This window comes from Staurois parvus, unplaced genomic scaffold (assembly GCF_062004578.1).
Source record: "Staurois parvus isolate SC_StPar_1 unplaced genomic scaffold, SC_StPar_1.0 ptg000337l, whole genome shotgun sequence".
Classification (NCBI taxonomy): Eukaryota; Metazoa; Chordata; class Amphibia; order Anura; family Ranidae; genus Staurois; species Staurois parvus.
In genome coordinates, this window is record NW_028318133.1 from 325,705 (window position 1) to 345,000 (window position 19,296).

The window sequence follows — 19,296 nt, forward strand, 5'->3', positions numbered from 1 at the left end:
TGGAGTTTGCATGTTCTCCCTGTGCCTGCATGGACTTCCTCCAGGTACTCTGGTTTCCTCCCACACCCCAAAGACATGCTGGTAGTTTAATTGGCTCCTGTCTAAAATTGGACCTAGTATATGAATGTAAGTTAGGGGCCTTAGATTGTACAGCCCTTGAGGGTTAGGGACTGATGTGAATGTATGATATATATGTAAAGCACTGCGTAAATTGACAGTACCTGAAAAAAATAAAATAAATATTAGGTATCAGCCTAAATAAGAACATATGTTGCCAGCACACCATGGATTCATGGTCATTAGTCCAAGAATGCAATGCAACCATATCGCAGCTAGTGTAGGTAGGTTTCAAGGCCATGGAGGACCATTTTGTTAAGGAATGTGGACAGGCCTGATGAGAAGGTCATGCGTGAAACAGTGCCTCTGCACTAGCTGTGATGTGATTGCCTTTAATAAACTCTTGGACTATTGACCATGACTCCATGGTGTGACCACATCACAGCTAGTGTAGGTGCAACATTGAGGCTATGCCGGATCTTTCCTCCCGGAATGTGGTCAGACCTGATGAGAAGGTCATGTGTGACCAGAAACATGGGGTCCACCCAAGGTGTGATGTGATTGCTTTAAATTAACTCTTGGACTATTGACCATGAATCTATGGTGTGACCACATCACAGCTAGTGCAGGTGCAACATTGAGGCTATGCAGGACCTTTACTCCAGGAATGTGGTCAGACCTGATGAGAAGGTCATGTGTGACCAGAAACATGGCGTCCACCCAAGCTGTGATTGCTTTAAATTAACTCTTGGACTATTGACCATGACTCCATGGTGTGACCACATCACAGCTAGTGTAGGTGCAACATTGAGGCTATGCCAGATCTTTCCTCCCGGAATGTGGTCAGACCTGATGAGAAGGTCATGTGTGACCAGAAACATGGCACCCGCCCAAGCTGTGATGTGATTGCTTTAAATTAACTCTTGGACTATTGACCATGACTCCATGGTGTGACCACATCACAGCTAGTGTAGGTGCAACATTGAGGCTATGCCAGATCTTTCCTCCCGGAATGTGGTCAGACCTGATGAGAAGGTCATGTGTGACCAGAAACATGGCACCCGCCCAAGCTGTGATGTGATTGCTTTAAATTAACTCTTGGACTATTGACCATGAATCCATGGTGTGACCATATCGCAGCTAGTGCAGGTGCAACATTGAGGCTATGCAGGACCTTTTTTCCAGGAATGTGGTCAGGCCTGATGAGAAGGTCATGTGTGACCAGAAACATGGCATCCGCCCAAGCTGTGATGTGATTGCTTTAAATTAACTCTTGGACTATTGACCATGAATCCATGGTGTGACCATATCGCAGCTAGTGCAGGTGCAACATTGAGGCTATGCAGGACCATTTCTCCAGGAATGTGGTCAGGCCTGATGAGAAGGTCATGTGTGACCAGAAACATGGCACCCGCCCAAGCTGTGATGTGATTGCTTTAAATTAACTCTTGGACTATTGACCATGAATCCATGGTGTGACCATATCTCAGCTAGTGCAGGTGCAACATTGAGGCTATGCAGGACCTTTTTTCCAGGAATGTGGCCTGATGAGAAGGTCATGTGTGACCAGAAACATGGCACCCGCCCAAGCTGTGATGTGATTGCTTTAAATTAACTCTTGGACTATTGACCATGAATCCATGGTATGACCACATCACAGCTAGTGCAGGTGCAACATTGAGGCTATGCAGGACCATTTCTCCAGGAATGTGGTCAGGCCTGATGAGAAGGTCATGTGTGACCAGAAACATAGCACCCGCCCAAGCTGTGATGTGATTGCTTTAAATTAACTCTTGGACTATTGACCATGAATCCATGGTGTGACCATATCTCAGCTAGTGCAGGTGCAACATTGAGGCTATGCAGGACCTTTTTTCCAGGAATGTGGTCAGGCCTGATGAGAAGGTCATGTGTGACCAGAAACATGGCATCCGCCCAAGCTGTGATGTGATTGCTTTAAATTAACTCTTGGACTATTGACCATGAATCCATGGTATGACCACATCACAGCTAGTGCAGGTGCAACATTGATGCTATGCAGGACCATTTCTCCAGGAATGTGGTCAGGCCTGATGAGAAGGTCATGTGTGACCAGAAACATGGCACCCGCCCAAGCTGTGATGTGATTGCTTTAAATTAACTCTTGGACTATTGACCATGAATCCATGGTATGACCACATCACAGCTAGTGCAGGTGCAACATTGAGGCTATGCAGGACCATTTCTCCAGGAATGTGGTCAGGCCTGATGAGAAGGTCATGTGTGACCAGAAACATAGCACCCGCCCAAGCTGTGATGTGATTGCTTTAAATTAACTCTTGGACTATTGACCATGAATCCATGGTGTGACCATATCTCAGCTAGTGCAGGTGCAACATTGAGGCTATGCAGGACCTTTTTTCCAGGAATGTGGTCAGGCCTGATGAGAAGGTCATGTGTGACCAGAAACATGGCATCCGCCCAAGCTGTGATGTGATTGCTTTAAATTAACTCTTGGACTATTGACCATGAATCCATGGTGTGACCATATCGCAGCTAGTGCAGGTGCAACATTGAGGCTATGCAGGACCATTTCTCCAGGAATGTGGTCAGGCCTGATGAGAAGGTCATGTGTGACCAGAAACATGGCACCCGCCCAAGCTGTGATGTGATTGCTTTAAATTAACTCTTGGACTATTGACCATGAATCCATGGTGTGACCATATCTCAGCTAGTGCAGGTGCAACATTGAGGCTATGCAGGACCTTTTTTCCAGGAATGTGGTCAGGCCTGATGAGAAGGTCATGTGTGACCAGAAACATGGCACCCGCCTAAGCTGTGATGTGATTGCTTTAAATTAACTCTTGGACTATTGACCATGAATCCATGGTGTGACCACATCACAGCTAGTGCTGGTGCAACATTGAGGCTATGCAGGACCATTTCTCCAGGAATGTGGTCAGGCCTGATGAGAAGGTCATGTGTGACCAGAAACATGGCACCCGCCCAAGCTGTGATTGCTTTAAATTAACTCTTGGACTATTGACCATGAATCCATGGTGTGGCCACATCACAGCTAGTGCAGGTGCAACATTGAGGCTATGCAGGACATTTTCTCCAGGAATGTGAACAGGCATGGGATGGTCATGTATGACCCTGAAACATTGAACACGCACTAGCTGTGATGTGATTGCCTTAAATAAACTCTGGAACTATCAACCATGAATCCATGGTGTGCTGGCAACATACTGTATGCTCTTATTATATCCCCACAAAGAACTACACTGGCCAAGGACTCTTCAACCTCCATCACTTCCAGATGTGTCAGATGCCTGATCCCCCTGCAGTGTGCTCTGGTTCCACCCACCATATGCTACATCACTAAAAGACACAGTAATGACATAGAACCTGGCCGGGGGAACCAAAGCAGCACACGGAACCAGACATCTGATGCATACTGGAAGTGTCAGATGCCGAAGAGAGTAGAGATTGTAGACAAAGGAAACAGGACAGGTCAAGTTGGCCATACTCTATAGTTAATTTACCAATGAACGTTCCTACAAACATTTGTACAGAAATTCTCAGTACATTTTATGAATTGACAATTTTCACTTAAAACGAACCTCAAAATTTAATTTGCTTTTAACATTTGATCTGAAACAAATTGACTTTCCTTAATGAAAACCACATTCCCTGTTAGAAATTTATTTATTTAATAAACATTTTTCATCCCGCTCCTTCCAATTTTCATGTCACGAACATTGATTTGACCCCCACTAACAATTGGAAAATCAAATGAACGTTCTTGAAAAATTTTAAAATTTCTAACAACATTCCACTAATGTATGGGCGGCTTATGTAATAGTCCTTTTTTTATATAGTGATGGAGTCTCTTTAATAAAAATAATGAGGTCAATATTTAGTTATGTGCTTGTTATGCTCCATCAGGAACCATCAGGAGTAAGCAGGACCAACCCATATGTGGGTGTCCCCTCAGGATGCAAAAGAAAGATAAATTTACCTGCGGCTTGTATGAACGCTGTGTATAATTCCTGCGGTAGAATAGGCTCTCGCAGGTCCCTCAGAAACCCCTTGAGCACTGCAGATATGTCATGGACACACGTGTCTTCACCAAGGAGCATGTCACCGGAATTGGCAAACTCCTCTCGCAGCTAAATTATGACATTAAAATAAAAAAAAGTAATTGTTAAAATTGTTAAATTAAAAATAATTTTTTTCTTTCATTTAAATGTGATTTAGTGCAGTAACATCCCAGAATTTTAATATCCCATTATTATACACTGTAGAATGGAGGAAATCCAGCCATCACAACCATTAGATAGCCAAAAGTAGGTGGACACATTTCTAAGTTCAGATGTTTCCAGTGAAGGTAGGTTACTGTTAATACTACAACAGACACTCACCGGCCACTTGTTCAATGCTTGGTAACACAAATTGCTGATTAGCCAATCACATGGCAGCAACTCAGTGCATTTAGGCATCTAGACGTGGTGGTGATGACTCGCCGAAGTTCAAACCGAGCATCAGAATGGGGAAGAAAGGGTATCCAAGTGACGTTGAATGTGGCATGGCTGTTGGTGCCATACGGGTTGCTCTGAGTATTTCAAAAACTGCTGGTCTACTGGGATTTTCAAACACAACCATCTCTAGGGAAATCGAGACTCATCAGACCAGGCAATGTTTTTCCAATCTTCTATTGTCCAATTTTGATGAGCCTGTGCGAATTGTAGCCTCCGTTTCCTGTTACTAGCCGACATGAGTGGCACCTGGTGTGGTCTTCTGCTGCAGTAGCCCATCTGTTTCAAGGTTCGATGTGTTGTGCATTCAGAGGTTATTTGAGTTACTGTTGCCTTTCTATCATCTGGAACCAGTCTGCCCATTTTTGTCCACGTAACTACTGCTCATTGGATATTTTCTTTTTTTCGAACCATTCTCTGTAAGCCCTAAAGATGTTTGTGTGTAACAATCCCAGTAGAGCAGTTTTTGAAATACTCAGACCAGCCCGTCTGGCACCAACAACCATTCCACGTTCAAAGTCACTTAAATCCCCTTTTTTCCCCATTCCAATGCTCGGTTTTAACTTTAGCAAGTGTTCTTCACCGTGTGTAGATACCTAAATGCATTGACCTGCTGCCATGTGATTGACTGATTAGCAATATATGTTACCAAGCGATTGAACAGGTGTACCTAATAAAGTGGCTGTTGAGTGTACAAATACATTGTAGACAATTGTGCTCTTCCAACCTTGTGGTAACAGTTTGGTGAAGGCCCTTTTCCTGTTCCACCATGACTATGTCCCTGTATACAAAGCCAGCTTTATAAAGGCATGGTTTGGGGAGTTTGATGTGAAGGAACTTGAGTGTCCTCTACAGAGCCCTGACCTCAACCTTACTGAATACCTTTGGAATCAGGTCGTCCTATCCAACATCAGTACCTGGACCTCAACCCTACTGAACAATCTTGGTATGAAGTGGAGGCCATTCCAAATAATGGAGTTCAGATGTTTCCAGTGATGACTACTATTAATACTACAGCATACAAAGACATTTTAGACAATTGCTCTCTTCCAACCTTGTGGTAACAGTTTGCTGAAGGTTCTTTTCCTGTTCCAACAGGACTTTGTCCCTGTGTACAAAGCCATCTCCATAAAGACATGGTTTGACCATTTTGATGTAGAGATACTTGAGTGTCCTTTTTAGAGCCCTGATCTCAACCCTACTGAACATCATTGGGACAAACTGGAACAACAGCAGCAAGTCTGGCTTCTCCAACATGAGTACTACTATTAATACTGCAGCATACAAAGACATTTTAGACAATTGCTCCCCTCCAACCTTGTGGTAACAGTTTGGTGAAGGCCCTTTTCCTGTTCCACCATGACTATGTCCCTGTATACAAAGCCAGCTTTATAAAGGCATGGTTTGGGGAGTTTGATGTGAAGGAACTTGAGTGTCCTCTACAGAGCCCTGACCTCAACCTTACTGAATACCTTTGGAATCAGGTCGTCCTATCCAACATCAGTACCTGACCTCAACCCTACTGAACAATCTTGGTATGAAGTGGAGACCATTCCAAATAATGGAGTTCAGGCGTTTCCAGTGATGACTACTATTAATACTACAGCATACAAAGACATTTTAGACAATTGCTCTCTTCCAACCTTGTGGTAACAGTTTGCTGAAGGTTCCTGTGTACAAAGCCATCTCCATAAAGACATGGTTTGACCATTTTAATGTGGAGATACTTGAGTGTCCTTTTTAGAGCCCTGATCTCAACCCTACTGAACATCATTGGGACGAACTGGAACACCAGCAGCAAGTCTGTCTTCTCCAACATGAGTACCTGAAAGCCTGTTTAAGAAGACTGGAGGTTGTTATAGCATCAAAGTGGAATGAAATCCATAGTCCGTGTGTTCTGCACAGAGCCAGGACCTCAACCACACTGAACACTTTTTGGATGAACTGGAACATCAATAGTGAGCTAGGTCTTCTCATCCAATATCAGTAGCTGACCTTACAAATGTTCTTTTGGTGGAATGGTCACAAATCTTCCCAGAAGAGTGGAGGTGGCAACTCCACATTAAATTCCAGGAATGGGATGTCCAACTAACATTTGGTCATAAAGTGTTTGCACCACTAATACATAATTAACACAATTTGCAAGTAGTCATCTATGACTATTATTTTTGATGCCCTCCTATAGCTTTTAGAATATAATATAAGAAATTTATAGAGAATTTTGTCACTCTAGAACAACCGTTCTCAACCTTTTCGACACAGGGGAACCCTTGAAATAACTTTCTGATCCCAGGAAACTCTGTTAGAACTGCTAAAAATGACTATATACAACTTCTGATACATTAGTATGATAGTCAATGGGAAGAACGCTCCTGATACTTGTGGTCACTGGGAAGAATTACCCCCTACCAGGGGCGGACTGACCATTTGGAAACTCGGGCACCGCCCGAGGGCCCGGGGTTAGTAGGGGGCCCCATGAGATGCCCCGGGTACCTTTTTCATAGGTTTTTTTGAGTTTTTGAGTTTGGGCAAGGACACAGGGGCCCCATGATCCCCTATTGCCCGGGGGCCCCATGAGTTCTCAGTCCGCCCCTGCCCCCTACGGTAGATCGATGATGTCAGATCTGAGAGGCAGAAATTGCTCATTGGTCAAGGAACCCCTAGCAACCTCTGGAGGAACCTTGGTTGAGAAACCCTGATCTAGGATGTTCTTCTAATTTTGGACTACCAACACATCCTCTCTTTGTCTCCATTACATAGGGGGGTTGGTAGAAGATAATATGTAAGAAAGAGAAAATTGTTTGATATATCAGTTTAGCTCACAGGAAGTGATAAGGTAAATTCTGGCAGGATCAGCAGCTATTCTCTGTCATTGTTAAAAATGATCTTAGTCCGAAAAAGAAAACTAATGGAGCCAACGCATCTGAAAACTGGTAGGTTGCAATATGTTACATTTTTGATTTTGAGTTTAGATAAAATTTCTGGGTCCAAAGCAGGGGCGGACTGACAACTCATGGGGCCCTCGCGCAATAGGGGATCATGGGGCCCCTGTGTCCTTGCCCAAACTCAAAAAAGCCTATGAAAAAGATACCAGGGGCATCCCATGGGGCCCCCTACTGACCCCGGGCCCTCGGGCAGTGTCCGAGTTTCCAAATGGTCAGTCTGCCCCTGGTCCAAAGCTAAAGACAAAGGTTTTCCCTTGAATCCCACGTTAAGATAATACAATAGATTACCATATCATTACTATTTTCCCCCGATGTGTTTCTGCCGTCAGTATTATACTCGCCTGTTCCACTCTTTTCTTCGAACCAGCAATACGAAAGATTCCCACCGTCTGAAGTCCTAAGTCGAACAAACAAACAAAAAATAAAAAAGTCATATTTCTAAGGCTTATCTGATTTTTATCACCTACATTTTCACCTGGTGATCCTGCCAGTAACACACTTCCTGTCTTAGGGTGACAACACTCGCTCACTGCATTGTACATATGGAGCGTTGTCAATCCAAGACAGGACTATATAAATGCCCCCCTCTCCTCACTTCCATAACACACAGGGTTGGTGTTCAGTAGTCCACCGTGGGAACTTTACACACAAGGAAGAGCGCAGCTCAGGGAGGAATGCAGGAATTTACTGGTTCACAAGGTTTCTGCCAAGATCAACAGGTATTTTTTGTACTTATCAGACATAATAGTATGTTTTCAGCTGTATATTTAGCTTGGCAAAATATGGGAGCAAATAAGTCATAGTTGAGGTTCACATACAGTGAAGGAAATGCGTGTTTGCTCCCCGGCTAATGTTGAATGTTCGCCCCTCACAAAGAAATGATCGGTCTACAAATCGAATGTTCGGTGTATTGTAACCCTGAGAGACAGAATACAACAACAAATTCAGCAGAAATGCGTCTTAACAAATGATGACTGATTTGCATGTTCATGAGGGAAATAAGTATTTGATCCCCTATCATTCAGCAGGATTTCTGGCTACCAGGTGTCTTTCATACAGGTAACAAGCTGAGATTAGAAGCAGTCTCTTAAAGGGAGTGCTGCTAATCTCCTTGTGTTACCTGTATAAAAGACACCTGTCCACAGGAGCAATCAAACCATCAGATTCCAAACTCTCCACCATGGCAAAGACCAAAGAGCTGTCCAAGGATGTCAGGGACAAGATTGTAGACCTACACAAGGCTGCACTGGGCTACCAAACTATGGCCAAGCAGCTTGGTGAGAAGGTGACAACAGTTGGTGCAATCATTCACAAATGGAAGAAACACAAAACAAGTGTCAGTCTCCCTAGGTCTGGTGCACCATGCAAGATCTCACCTCGTGGAGTGTCAGTGATCATGAGAACAGTGAGGAATCATCCCAGAACTACACGTGAGGATCTTGTCAATGATCTCCAGGCAGCTGGGACCACAGTCACCAAGAAAACAATTGGTAACACACTACGCCGACAAGGACTGAAATCCTGCAGTGCCCACAAGGTCCCTCTGCTCAAGAAAGCACATGTCCAGGCCTGTCTGAAGTCTGCCACTGAACATCTGAATGATGCAGAGGAGGACTGGTGGGAAGTGTTGTGGTCAGATGAGACCAAAATCGAGCTCTTTGGCATCAAATCAACTCGCCGTGTTTGGAGGAGGAGGAATGCTGCCTATGACCCCAAGAACACCATCCCAACTGTGAAACATGGTGGTGGAAACATTCTGCTTTGGGGGTGTTTTTCTGCTAAGGAGACAGGACAACTGCACCGCATCAAAGGGACGATGGATGGGGTAATGTACCATCAAATCTTGGGTGAGAACCTTCTTCCCTCAGCCAGGGCATTGAAAATGGGTCGTGGATGGGTGTTCCAGCATGACAATGACCCAAAACACACGGCCAAGGCAACAAAGGAGCGGCTCAAGAAGAAGCACATTAAGGTCCTGGAGTGGCCTAGCCAGTCTCCAGACCTTAATCCCATTGAAAATCTGTGGAAGGAGCTGAAAGTTCGAGTTGCCAAACGTCAGCCACCAAACCTTAATGACTTGGAGAGGATCTGCCAAGAGGAGTGGGCCAATATCCCTCCTGAGATGTGTGCGAACCTGGGGGCCAACTCCAGGAAACGTCTGACCTCTGTGATTGCCAACAAGGGATTGGCCACCAAGTACTAAGTCATGTTTTGTGAAGGGGATCAAATCCTTCTTTCCCTCATGAACATGCAGATCAGTCATCATTTGTTAGACGCATTTCTGCTGAATTTGTTGCTGTATTCTGCCTCTCAGTGTTACACCGAACATCCGATTTTTAGACCGATCATTTCTGTGTAAGGGGAGAACATTCAACATCAGCCGGGGAGCAAATACACATTTCCTTCACTGTATATACATACTGTACACATCTCTCTCTCTCTCTATATATATATATTTGTATAAATCTATGGCTATCAATATTCCCGTGTGCTGTACCCCTCCTGATTGTCCAGATATTCCCGTGTGCTGTACTCCTCCTGATTGTCCAGATATTCCGGTGTGCTGTACTCCTCCTGATTGTTCAGATATTCCCGTGTGCTGTACTCCTCCTGATTGTCCAGATATTCCGGTGTGCTGTACTCCTCCTGATTGTTCAGATATTCCCGTGTGCTGTACTCCTCCTGATTGTCCAGATATTCCGGTGTGCTGTACTCCTCCTGATTGTTCAGATATTCCCGTGTGCTGTACTCCTCCTGAGTGTTCAGACATTCCCATGTGCTGTACTCCTCCTGATTGTTCAGATATTCCAGTGTGCTGTACTCCTCCTGATTTTCCAGATATTCCCATGTGCTGTACTCCTCCTGATTGTTCAGATATTCCCATGTGCTGTACTCCTCCTGATTGTTCAGATATTCCAGTGTGCTGTACTCCTCCTGATTTTCCAGATATTCCCATGTGCTGTACTCCTCCTGATTGTTCAGATATTCCCATGTGCTGTACTCCTCCTGATTGTCCAGATATTCCAATGTGCTGTACTCCTCCTGATTGTTCAGATATTCCCATGTGCTGTACTCCTCCTGATTGTTCAGATATTCCCGTGTGCTGTACTCCTCCTGATTGTTCAGATATTCCCATGTGCTGTACTCCTCCTGATTGTTCAGATATTCCCATGTGCTGTACTCCTCCTGATTGTCCAGATATTCTTATGTGCTGTACTCCTCCTGATTGTCCAGTTATTCCGATGTGCTGTACTCCTCCTGATTGTCCAGATATTCTTATGTGCTGTACTCCTCCTGAGTGTTCAGATATCCCCGTGTGCTGTACTCCTCCTGATTGTCCAGACATTCCCATGTGCTGTACTCCTCCTGATTGTCCAGATATTCTTATGTGCTGTACTCCTCTTGACTGTCCAGATATTCCCCTGTGCTGTACTCCTCTTGACTGTCCAGATATTCCCATGTGCTGTACTCCTCCTGATTGTCCAGATATTCCAATGTGCTGTACTCCTCCTGATTGTTCAGATATTCCCATGTGCTGTACTCCTCCTGATTGTTCAGATATTCCCATGTGCTGTACTCCTCCTGATTGTTCAGATATTCCCATGTGCTGTACTCCTCCTGATTGTTCAGATATTCTTATGTGCTATACTCCTCCTGATTGTCCAGTTATTCCGATGTGCTGTACTCCTCCTGATTGTCCAGATATTCTTATGTGCTGTACTCCTCCTGAGTGTTCAGATATCCCCGTGTGCTGTACTCCTCCTGATTGTCCAGACATTCCCATGTGCTGTACTCCTCCTGATTGTCCAGATATTCTTATGTGCTGTACTCCTCTTGACTGTCCAGATATTCCCCTGTGCTGTACTCCTCTTGACTGTCCAGATATTCCCATGTGCTGTACTCCTCCTGATTGTCCAGATATTCCCATGTGCTGTACTCCTCCTGATTGTTCAGATATCCCCATATGCTGTACTCCTCCTGATTGTCCAGATATTCCCGTGTGCTGTACTCCTCCTGATTGTCCAGATATTCTTATGTGCTGTACTCCTCCTGATTGTCCAGTTATTCCCATGTGCTGTACTCCTCCTGATTGTCCAGACATTCCCATGTGCTGTACTCCTCTTGACTGTCCAGATATTCCCATGTGCTGTACTCCTCCTGATTGTCCAGATATTCCCATGTGCTGTACTCCTCCTGATTGTCCAGATATTCCCGTGTGCTGTACTCCTCTTGATTGTTCAGATATTCCCATGTGCTGTACTCCTCCTGATTGTCCAGATATTCCCATGTGCTGTACTCCTCCTGATTGTCCAGATATTCCCGTGTGCTGTACTCCTCTTGATTGTTCAGATATTCCCATGTGCTGTACTCCTCCTGCTTGTCCAGATATATATACACATATCAGCACAGTGGCTAAATGGTTAGCACTTCCGCCTGGCAGTACTCAGGGTTGTCGATTCAAATCCCAGCCACGCCACCACCTGCCTGGAGTTTACATGTTTTCCCTGCCCCTGTGTGGATTTCCTCCAGACACTCCAGTTTCCTCCCACACTACAAAGACAAGCTGGTAGGTGAATTGCCTCCTGTCTAAATTGTCCCTAGTATGTGTCAGTGTAAGTTAGGGCCCTTAGATTGTACGCTCCTTGAGGGTCAGGGACTGATTGTGAATTTACAATATACAGTATATGTAAAGTGCTTCATAAATTGACAGCACTATATAAAATATATATATAATTTTAGCAATAAAAACATTATAAAAACAATAAAAAATATTTGCAAATACAAAAAGAAATATTATATAAACTAATTCTAAAAGTAAACGATAATATCATTTAAAAAGGAATAATATATATAATTACTCTGAATTTTTTCCAGAAAAAAAAAACAACTGAATTTTTTCCAGAAAAAAAAATCAAAAATTCTATTAAAAAAAAAAGAAAAAAAAAGACATCAAGAATCTTACCATACTGTTCTATATAAGAGCAACATCTCTCCACAATGCGAGGTACTTGTCTGTAGATGGGGTTTAAACTTAGACGAACGGTGTCCTTCTGCTGGAAGCTGAGTTCTTCGGAATGGGACAACTGGAGGGCTTCAAGAAGACGATCTTCTCCATCGTCCAGCTCTGTTATGGAATCCACGGAAAGAGCCCCCTAAACACAACACAAATCCGGAAACCATCAGATTAAGTCTCTAAAGCCTTGTAACTCGTTCAGATATGTACTTGTTTCAGAAGCTTGCACTCTTACAAGGACCCCAGCTGTGATCTCTCTGCCTTTTGCTCAGAAATACCCAGCAATGAGTTGGATGACCCGGTCTCTGGGCCATTGGGGGTTCCCTCTGTTGGATGGGAGAAGTGAACGATGCAAACTTTGACTTGTCGGGGCCATTCAGTGCAGTGGTACTGTAATCTCAGGCCAGTGCCTTGACTTACCCCTCGGGGGCGTGTCTATGATAAAATGGAATCTGCAGGGGTGGGGTGATAATGCTGACCGTCATGCAACCTGGAAGACCAACATCTAGTTGCAAAAATAACCTTCTGTTGGAGACACCACCAGGCTGGAGGTAAGTGTTGCAACAAAAGCTGTTTTTTAAATTTTTTTTCAATATGCTAGGATGCAAATTTTTAAATATTTTTTTAGAAATAGGGTCTCATGCACACGGTCATAAAGAAACACTATTGTGAAAGCTGGATCGTGCTGCTATAAAGATCCAGGGTTTCCTGCACCAGCGTGCCTTGGCTTACCCCTCGGGGGCGTGTCTATGTTAAACTGGACTCTGCAGGGGTGGGGTGATAATGCTGACCGTCATGCAACCTGGAAGACCAACAACATTTAGTTGCAAAAATAACCTTCTGTTGGAGACACCACCAGACTGGAGGTACGGTAAGTGTTGCGACAAAAGCTGTTTTTTAAATTTTTTTTTCAATGTGCTAGGATGCAAATTTTTAAATATTTTTTAGAAATAGGGTCTCATGCACAGGGGCATAAAGAAACACTATTGTGAAAGCTGGATCGTGTTGCTATAAAGATCCAGGCTTTCCTGCACCAGTGTGCCTTGGCTTACCCCTCGGGGGTGTGTCTATGATAAAATGGACTCTGCAGGGGTGGGGTGATAATGCTGACCGTCATGCAACCTGGAAGACCAACAACATCTAGTTGCAAAAATAACCTTCTGTTGGAGACACCACCAGACTGGAGGTAAGTGTTGCAGCAAAAGCTGTTTTTTTACATTTTAGTTTGTTGATTGTTGCTTTTACCGTTTGCTTGACATCCTGTATAATACTGACATTATTAAAGTAGAAAACAAGACTCCCGGTCATCTCCAGCTGGGAGATGTATGATCAGGGCTCCGAGGGGGCAGAGCTATATTACATGTAGCTGTACACCACAAATAGAAAGTCACGGGTCTGGGTTTAAAAACCTCTTCATTAAAAAAAGGGATAAAAAAGTGAAGGAGAAATGAGAGGAGGGAAGATTATTTTCAGGGTGATGATCCCTTAATAGGTTTATTTCTTTGGATCGTCAGCGCCATCTAGTGGCAATAATGCAGTACTCTTTGCGATTGAGGTATTTTAGGAAAAATACCACTTTATTGCCACTAGATGTCACTGACTATCCTAGGAAATAGGTAGAAGCAAAATTACGATGAAGATTCACTGTGCCATGCCAAATTTTTTATACATAGATCTTTGTGTTCAGTTCAATTATATATATAATAATTTTATTTTTATATATATATATATATATTATAATTATATATATTCACTGTGCCATGCCAAATTTTTTATACATAGATCTTTGTGTTCAGTTCAATTATATATATATATATATATATATAGCACAAAGATCTATGTAGAAAAAATAAAATTTGGCATGGCACAATGAATATATATAATTGTAATACAATATTATATATATATTATAATTATATATTTTACACACACATATACATACATACACATACATACATACATACATACATACATATACATACATACATATATATATATATATATATATATATATATATATATATATATATAAAATATAATTATATATACCCACATGGAACATGGAAGAAAAATATATTTGAAATATATTTTACAAATATTCTTCCCAAATATATTACCATATATTCATATATTTGAAATACTACAATTCTGGCCATATTCAATATATTTCAAAATATATTTCAATATCTACAGGTGAAACTCGAAAAATTAGAATATGGTGCAAAAATTCATTTATTTCAGTGCAGCAACTTAAAAGGTGAAACTAATATATGAGACTCATTACATGCAAAGCAAGATAGTTCAAGCCGTGATTTGTCATCATTGTGATGATTATGGCTTACAGCTCATGAAAACCCCAAATCCACAATCTCAGAAAATGAGAATATTGTGAAAAGGTGGAATATTCTCGGCTCAAAGTGTCCCACTCTAATCAGATAATTCAGCCATAACACCTGCAAAGGGTTCCTGAGCCTTTAAATGGTCTCTCAGTCTGGTTCAGTAGGAATCACAATCATGGGAAAGACTGCTGACCTGACACCATCACTGACACCCTCCATAAGGAGGGAAAGCCTCAAAAGCAGGGGCGGACTGACCATTTGGAAACTCGGGCACTGCTCGAGGGCCCGGGGTCAGTAGGGGGCCCCATGAGATGCCCCTGGTACCTTTTTCATAGGCTTTTTTGAGTTTGGGCACGGACACAGGGGCCCCATGATCCCCTATTGCCCGGGGGCCAGATGAGTTGTCAGTCCGCCCCTGCTCAAAAGGTAATTGCAAAAGAAGTTGGATGTTCCCAAAGTGCTGTATCAAAGCACATACAGTTTCACCTGTATGTATGTATGTATGTATGTATGTATGTATATATATATATATATATATATATAAAATTGTTTTCTTATTTTTTATTTTTTTTATTTTCTTATTATTATTTTAATTTTTTTAATTATTATTTATATTTATTTATTTATATTTATTTATTTATGTTTATTTATTTTATTTATTTTGCACAATTGTTGTACAGTTTGAAAAGACAAATATTCTTTTGTCACTGCCAAATACAAAATCAATTATAATGAAAGAGAACATGATCTCTGCTGCCTGGTTTGATGAAGGTTGGCGCAGTTTAGTCGCAGAAATCTATTATCCTGCATGATCACGTTTTATTGTTGGAAGACACAATCAGACATTATTTTTAAAAAATAAATAAATAAAAGGAGGAAATTTTTTTTTTTTCTTTTTTTTTAGCCACAGTTGATTCTTCAGAATAGTAGCTGTAAACAGAACTCCTTCCAAGCGGTATGGAGGCTTCAGTAATAATTTCCATAACATTTAATTTTTGGAGCAACTCCAGTGTTGAAGTTCAACTACCACAGCTACTCCAGAGTCAGAGCCGGGCCAACATGGAGGACTGCCAACCCAACTGAGGCTGTACAGATCACGATTCTGGCATCTGCCGGATCCTGGGATAATTGAACTTCTGCGCACATGTGTGGGAGTTACGCCATCCCACGCCGGCCAATTAAGGTGGCCTGAAGACCCCGCACCTGGAAGAACGGGAGGAGAAGATGTCAGTGACGGAACTCGTGGACATCACTTCACCAGAGGAGACCTATTTGTGGGATTTAGTTCTGCTTCAAACAGCTGAACTTCCAATGAAGACCGCAAGCGGCCATTGTAGCACGCCACCCTCAGCCAACGGTCGCCCAATGAAATGACCACCAGCGCACTAGTGAGGTTCTTACTCAAAAATGCATTAGAAGTTGAGGTAAGACACATAGAGCCCACCTCATTTCTTGGTTGGATCGTCTAGACCACAGGTGACAAACACGAGGGCCGAATCTGGCCATCCAGGCCATTTCATGTGGCCCTCAGACCTCCCCTGCACCCCCTTCATCTCCACCTTGTCTCAGCAGTCGGCTGAAGGGAGGAGAACTTCTCCATGCACCCGCGAGAGGCTCATCTCTGCAACCCAACACCCCTGGTCTCAGCAGTTGGCAGCAGAGAGGAGGACTGAACAACTTCTACAGATCCTGTGCTCCTCTGTGTACCTCCTAGTCTCTAACTCCCCTGGTCTAGACATTCAGCAGACTCCAGCCCTCCAGTTCTTCCTCCAGACCCTGCACCTTCTGCTTCCCAACTCCTCTTCCAACTTCTAGCAACAGAAGTTAAGGGAGGGTGTACTGTGATGTAGGGGAGGGTGGGGTGTTTGGAACATCTAGTCTTCTGAGGGCAACCATATTGTTGACACCCCTGGTCTACACCTTTCCTCCCCTGGCCCACCCCTTCATTCACATTCAGCTCTATCAATCGTGGAGGCTCAGTAGCATCATGTGTTGGGTTACCTAGGGTGGTCTGTATGCAGACCTCCACCGGCCCAACCTCTTGTGGCTGGGGATTCTTGAAGATGCCGACAGCAGCACTGAGGTGAAAACGTCAGGGCAGCTCACTCTGATGCTGTGATGATGTGTTCTCCATGGGTTGTCCACCGACATCCAGCACTCACAGTATGTCCTCAATCTTTGACCCGGAAGACTGAGGACATCTTGTAATGAAGAAGAGGTACTGCATGGGACAGTGCTGGAAAGGAGGTGAGTACTGCAGCCAATTTTTTTAACCTCCAAAGCTTTTTTGAATAAAAAAAAATATTAGCCAAGAGTTGGGTTTTAAGGGGGCATTCAGGGGGCAGTCCAGTGACATCCTGCACTCACAGTATGTCCTCGGTCCTCAACCAGGAAGACTGAGGACATTTTGTAGTGCATGGGACATCAAAGGCAACTTTGTATTTCATAGAGCTTGATAGTTCAGGATGGACTCAGAATAGACTCATGCCCCGTTCAGGGGGCAGTCCAATTACATCCAGCACTCACAGTATGTCCTCAATCTTTGACCCGGAAGACTGAGGACATCTTGTAATGAAAAAGAGGTACTGCATGGGGCAGTGCTGGAAAGGAGGTGAGTACTGCAGCCAATTTTGTTAACTTCCAAAGCTTTTTTGAATAAAAAAAAATTTTAGCCAAGAGTTGGGTTTTAAGGGGGCATTCAGGGGGCAGTCCAGTGACATCCTGCACTCACAGTATGTCCTCGGTCCTCAACCAGGAAGACTGAGGACATTTTGTGGTGTAGGGGACAGCACTGGCAAACACTGTATTTTATAGAGCTTGAGGATAGTTCAGGATTGACTCAGAATAGACTCATGCCCCGTTCAGGGGGCAGTCCAGTGACATCCTGCACTCACAGTATGTCCTCAGTCCTCAACCAGAAAAACGGAGGACATTTTGAGATGAAAAAGAAGTACTGCAGGGGACAGCACTGCAAACTCTATTTCATAGAGCTTGAGGATAGTTCAGGATGGACTCAGAATAGACTCATGCCCCGTTCAGGAGGCACTCCAATGACATCCTGCACTCACAGTATGTCCTCGGTCCTCAACCAGGAAGATTGAGGACATTTTGTAGTGCATGGGACATCAAAGGCAACTTTGTATTTCATAGAGCTTGAGGATAGTTCAGGATGGACTCAGAATAGACTCATGCCCCGTTCAGGGGGCAGTCCAATTACATCCAGCACTCACAGTATGTCCTCAATCTTTGACCCGGAAGACTGAGGACATCTTGTAATGAAAAAGAGGTACTGCATGGGGCAGTGCTGGAAAGGAGGTGAGTATTGCAGCCAATTGTTTTTAACTTCCAAAGCTTTTTTGAATAAAAAAAAATTTTAGCCAAGAGTTGGGTTTTAAGGGGGCATTCAGGGGGCAGTCCAGTGACATCCTGCACTCACAGTATGTCCTCGGTCCTCAACCAGGAAGACTGAGGACATTTTGTGGTGTAGGGGACAGCACTGGCAAACACTGTATTTCGTAGAGCTTGAGGATAGTTCAGAATGGACTCAGAATAGACTCATGTCCCATTCAGGGGGCAGTCCAGTGACATCCTGCACTCACAGTATGTCCTCACTCCTCAACCAGGAAAACTGAGGATATTTTGAGATGAAAAAGAGGTACTGCAGGGAACAGCACTGCAAACTCTGTATTTCACACAGCTTGAGGATAGTTCAGGATGGACTCAGAATAGACTCATGCCCCGTTCAGGAGGCACTCCAATGACATCCTGCACTCACAGTATGTCCTCGGTCCTCAATCAGAAAGACTGAGGACATTTTGTGGTGCAGGGGACAGCACTGGGAAACTCTGTATTTCATACAGCTTGAAGATAGTTCAGAATGGACTCAGATAATTATTTCCTGCACAAATCTGTCTATCTAGACCTGGCCTGACTACAAGTGGCGGCCAATGGTGTGAGGCGCAGGGTCCTCTTTGGATCTCCTCTCGGGCCGGTAAGTGGCTCTGGACATGCAGACAGCAGCACTTATGTGAGAATGCCGCTCCCTGCATCAATACACCATAGAGATATGGCATGCTGATGATGCGCCCTCTATGGGCGGTTCAGTGACACCCTGCACTCACTGTATGTCCTCAGTATTCCAGGTTGAAGACATCCTGCAAGGAAGTAGAATTACTGCAAAGGGGAGCACTGGAGACGAGGCGGCCGCACACTTTTGTAAGCAATAGTAGTCACTGTGGGAGAGGCAGCTATGGGCAGCCAATCACCGAGAAGAACGAGAAGCATAAAGGCAGATCAGGGCAGACACAGATCATTCGTATCAGAGTTCCCCCTTCATCAGATTCCCATTCGAAGTCCCCCTTACATTGGAGCCCCATCAAAGCCCCCTTACATCAGAGTCCCCCAGCAAAGTCCCTCTTACATTG

General features: G+C 43.8%; 1 protein-coding gene across 1 annotated transcript in view; it reads right to left on the reverse strand.

Moving 5' to 3' along the window:
• Nucleotides 1-19,296, reverse strand: part of LOC149457047 (rho GTPase-activating protein 6-like) — a 92,447-nt gene that overhangs the window by 22,125 nt on the left and 51,026 nt on the right. Inside the window, exons 5-7 of the mRNA XM_089684126.1 lie at nucleotides 12,483-12,672; nucleotides 7,861-7,916; nucleotides 4,058-4,208 (exon numbers count right to left, since the gene is read on the reverse strand). Of these exons, the coding sequence (XP_089540252.1) occupies nucleotides 4,058-4,208; nucleotides 7,861-7,916; nucleotides 12,483-12,672 (397 nt within the window). The remainder of the gene's footprint in view (nucleotides 1-4,057; nucleotides 4,209-7,860; nucleotides 7,917-12,482; nucleotides 12,673-19,296) is intronic.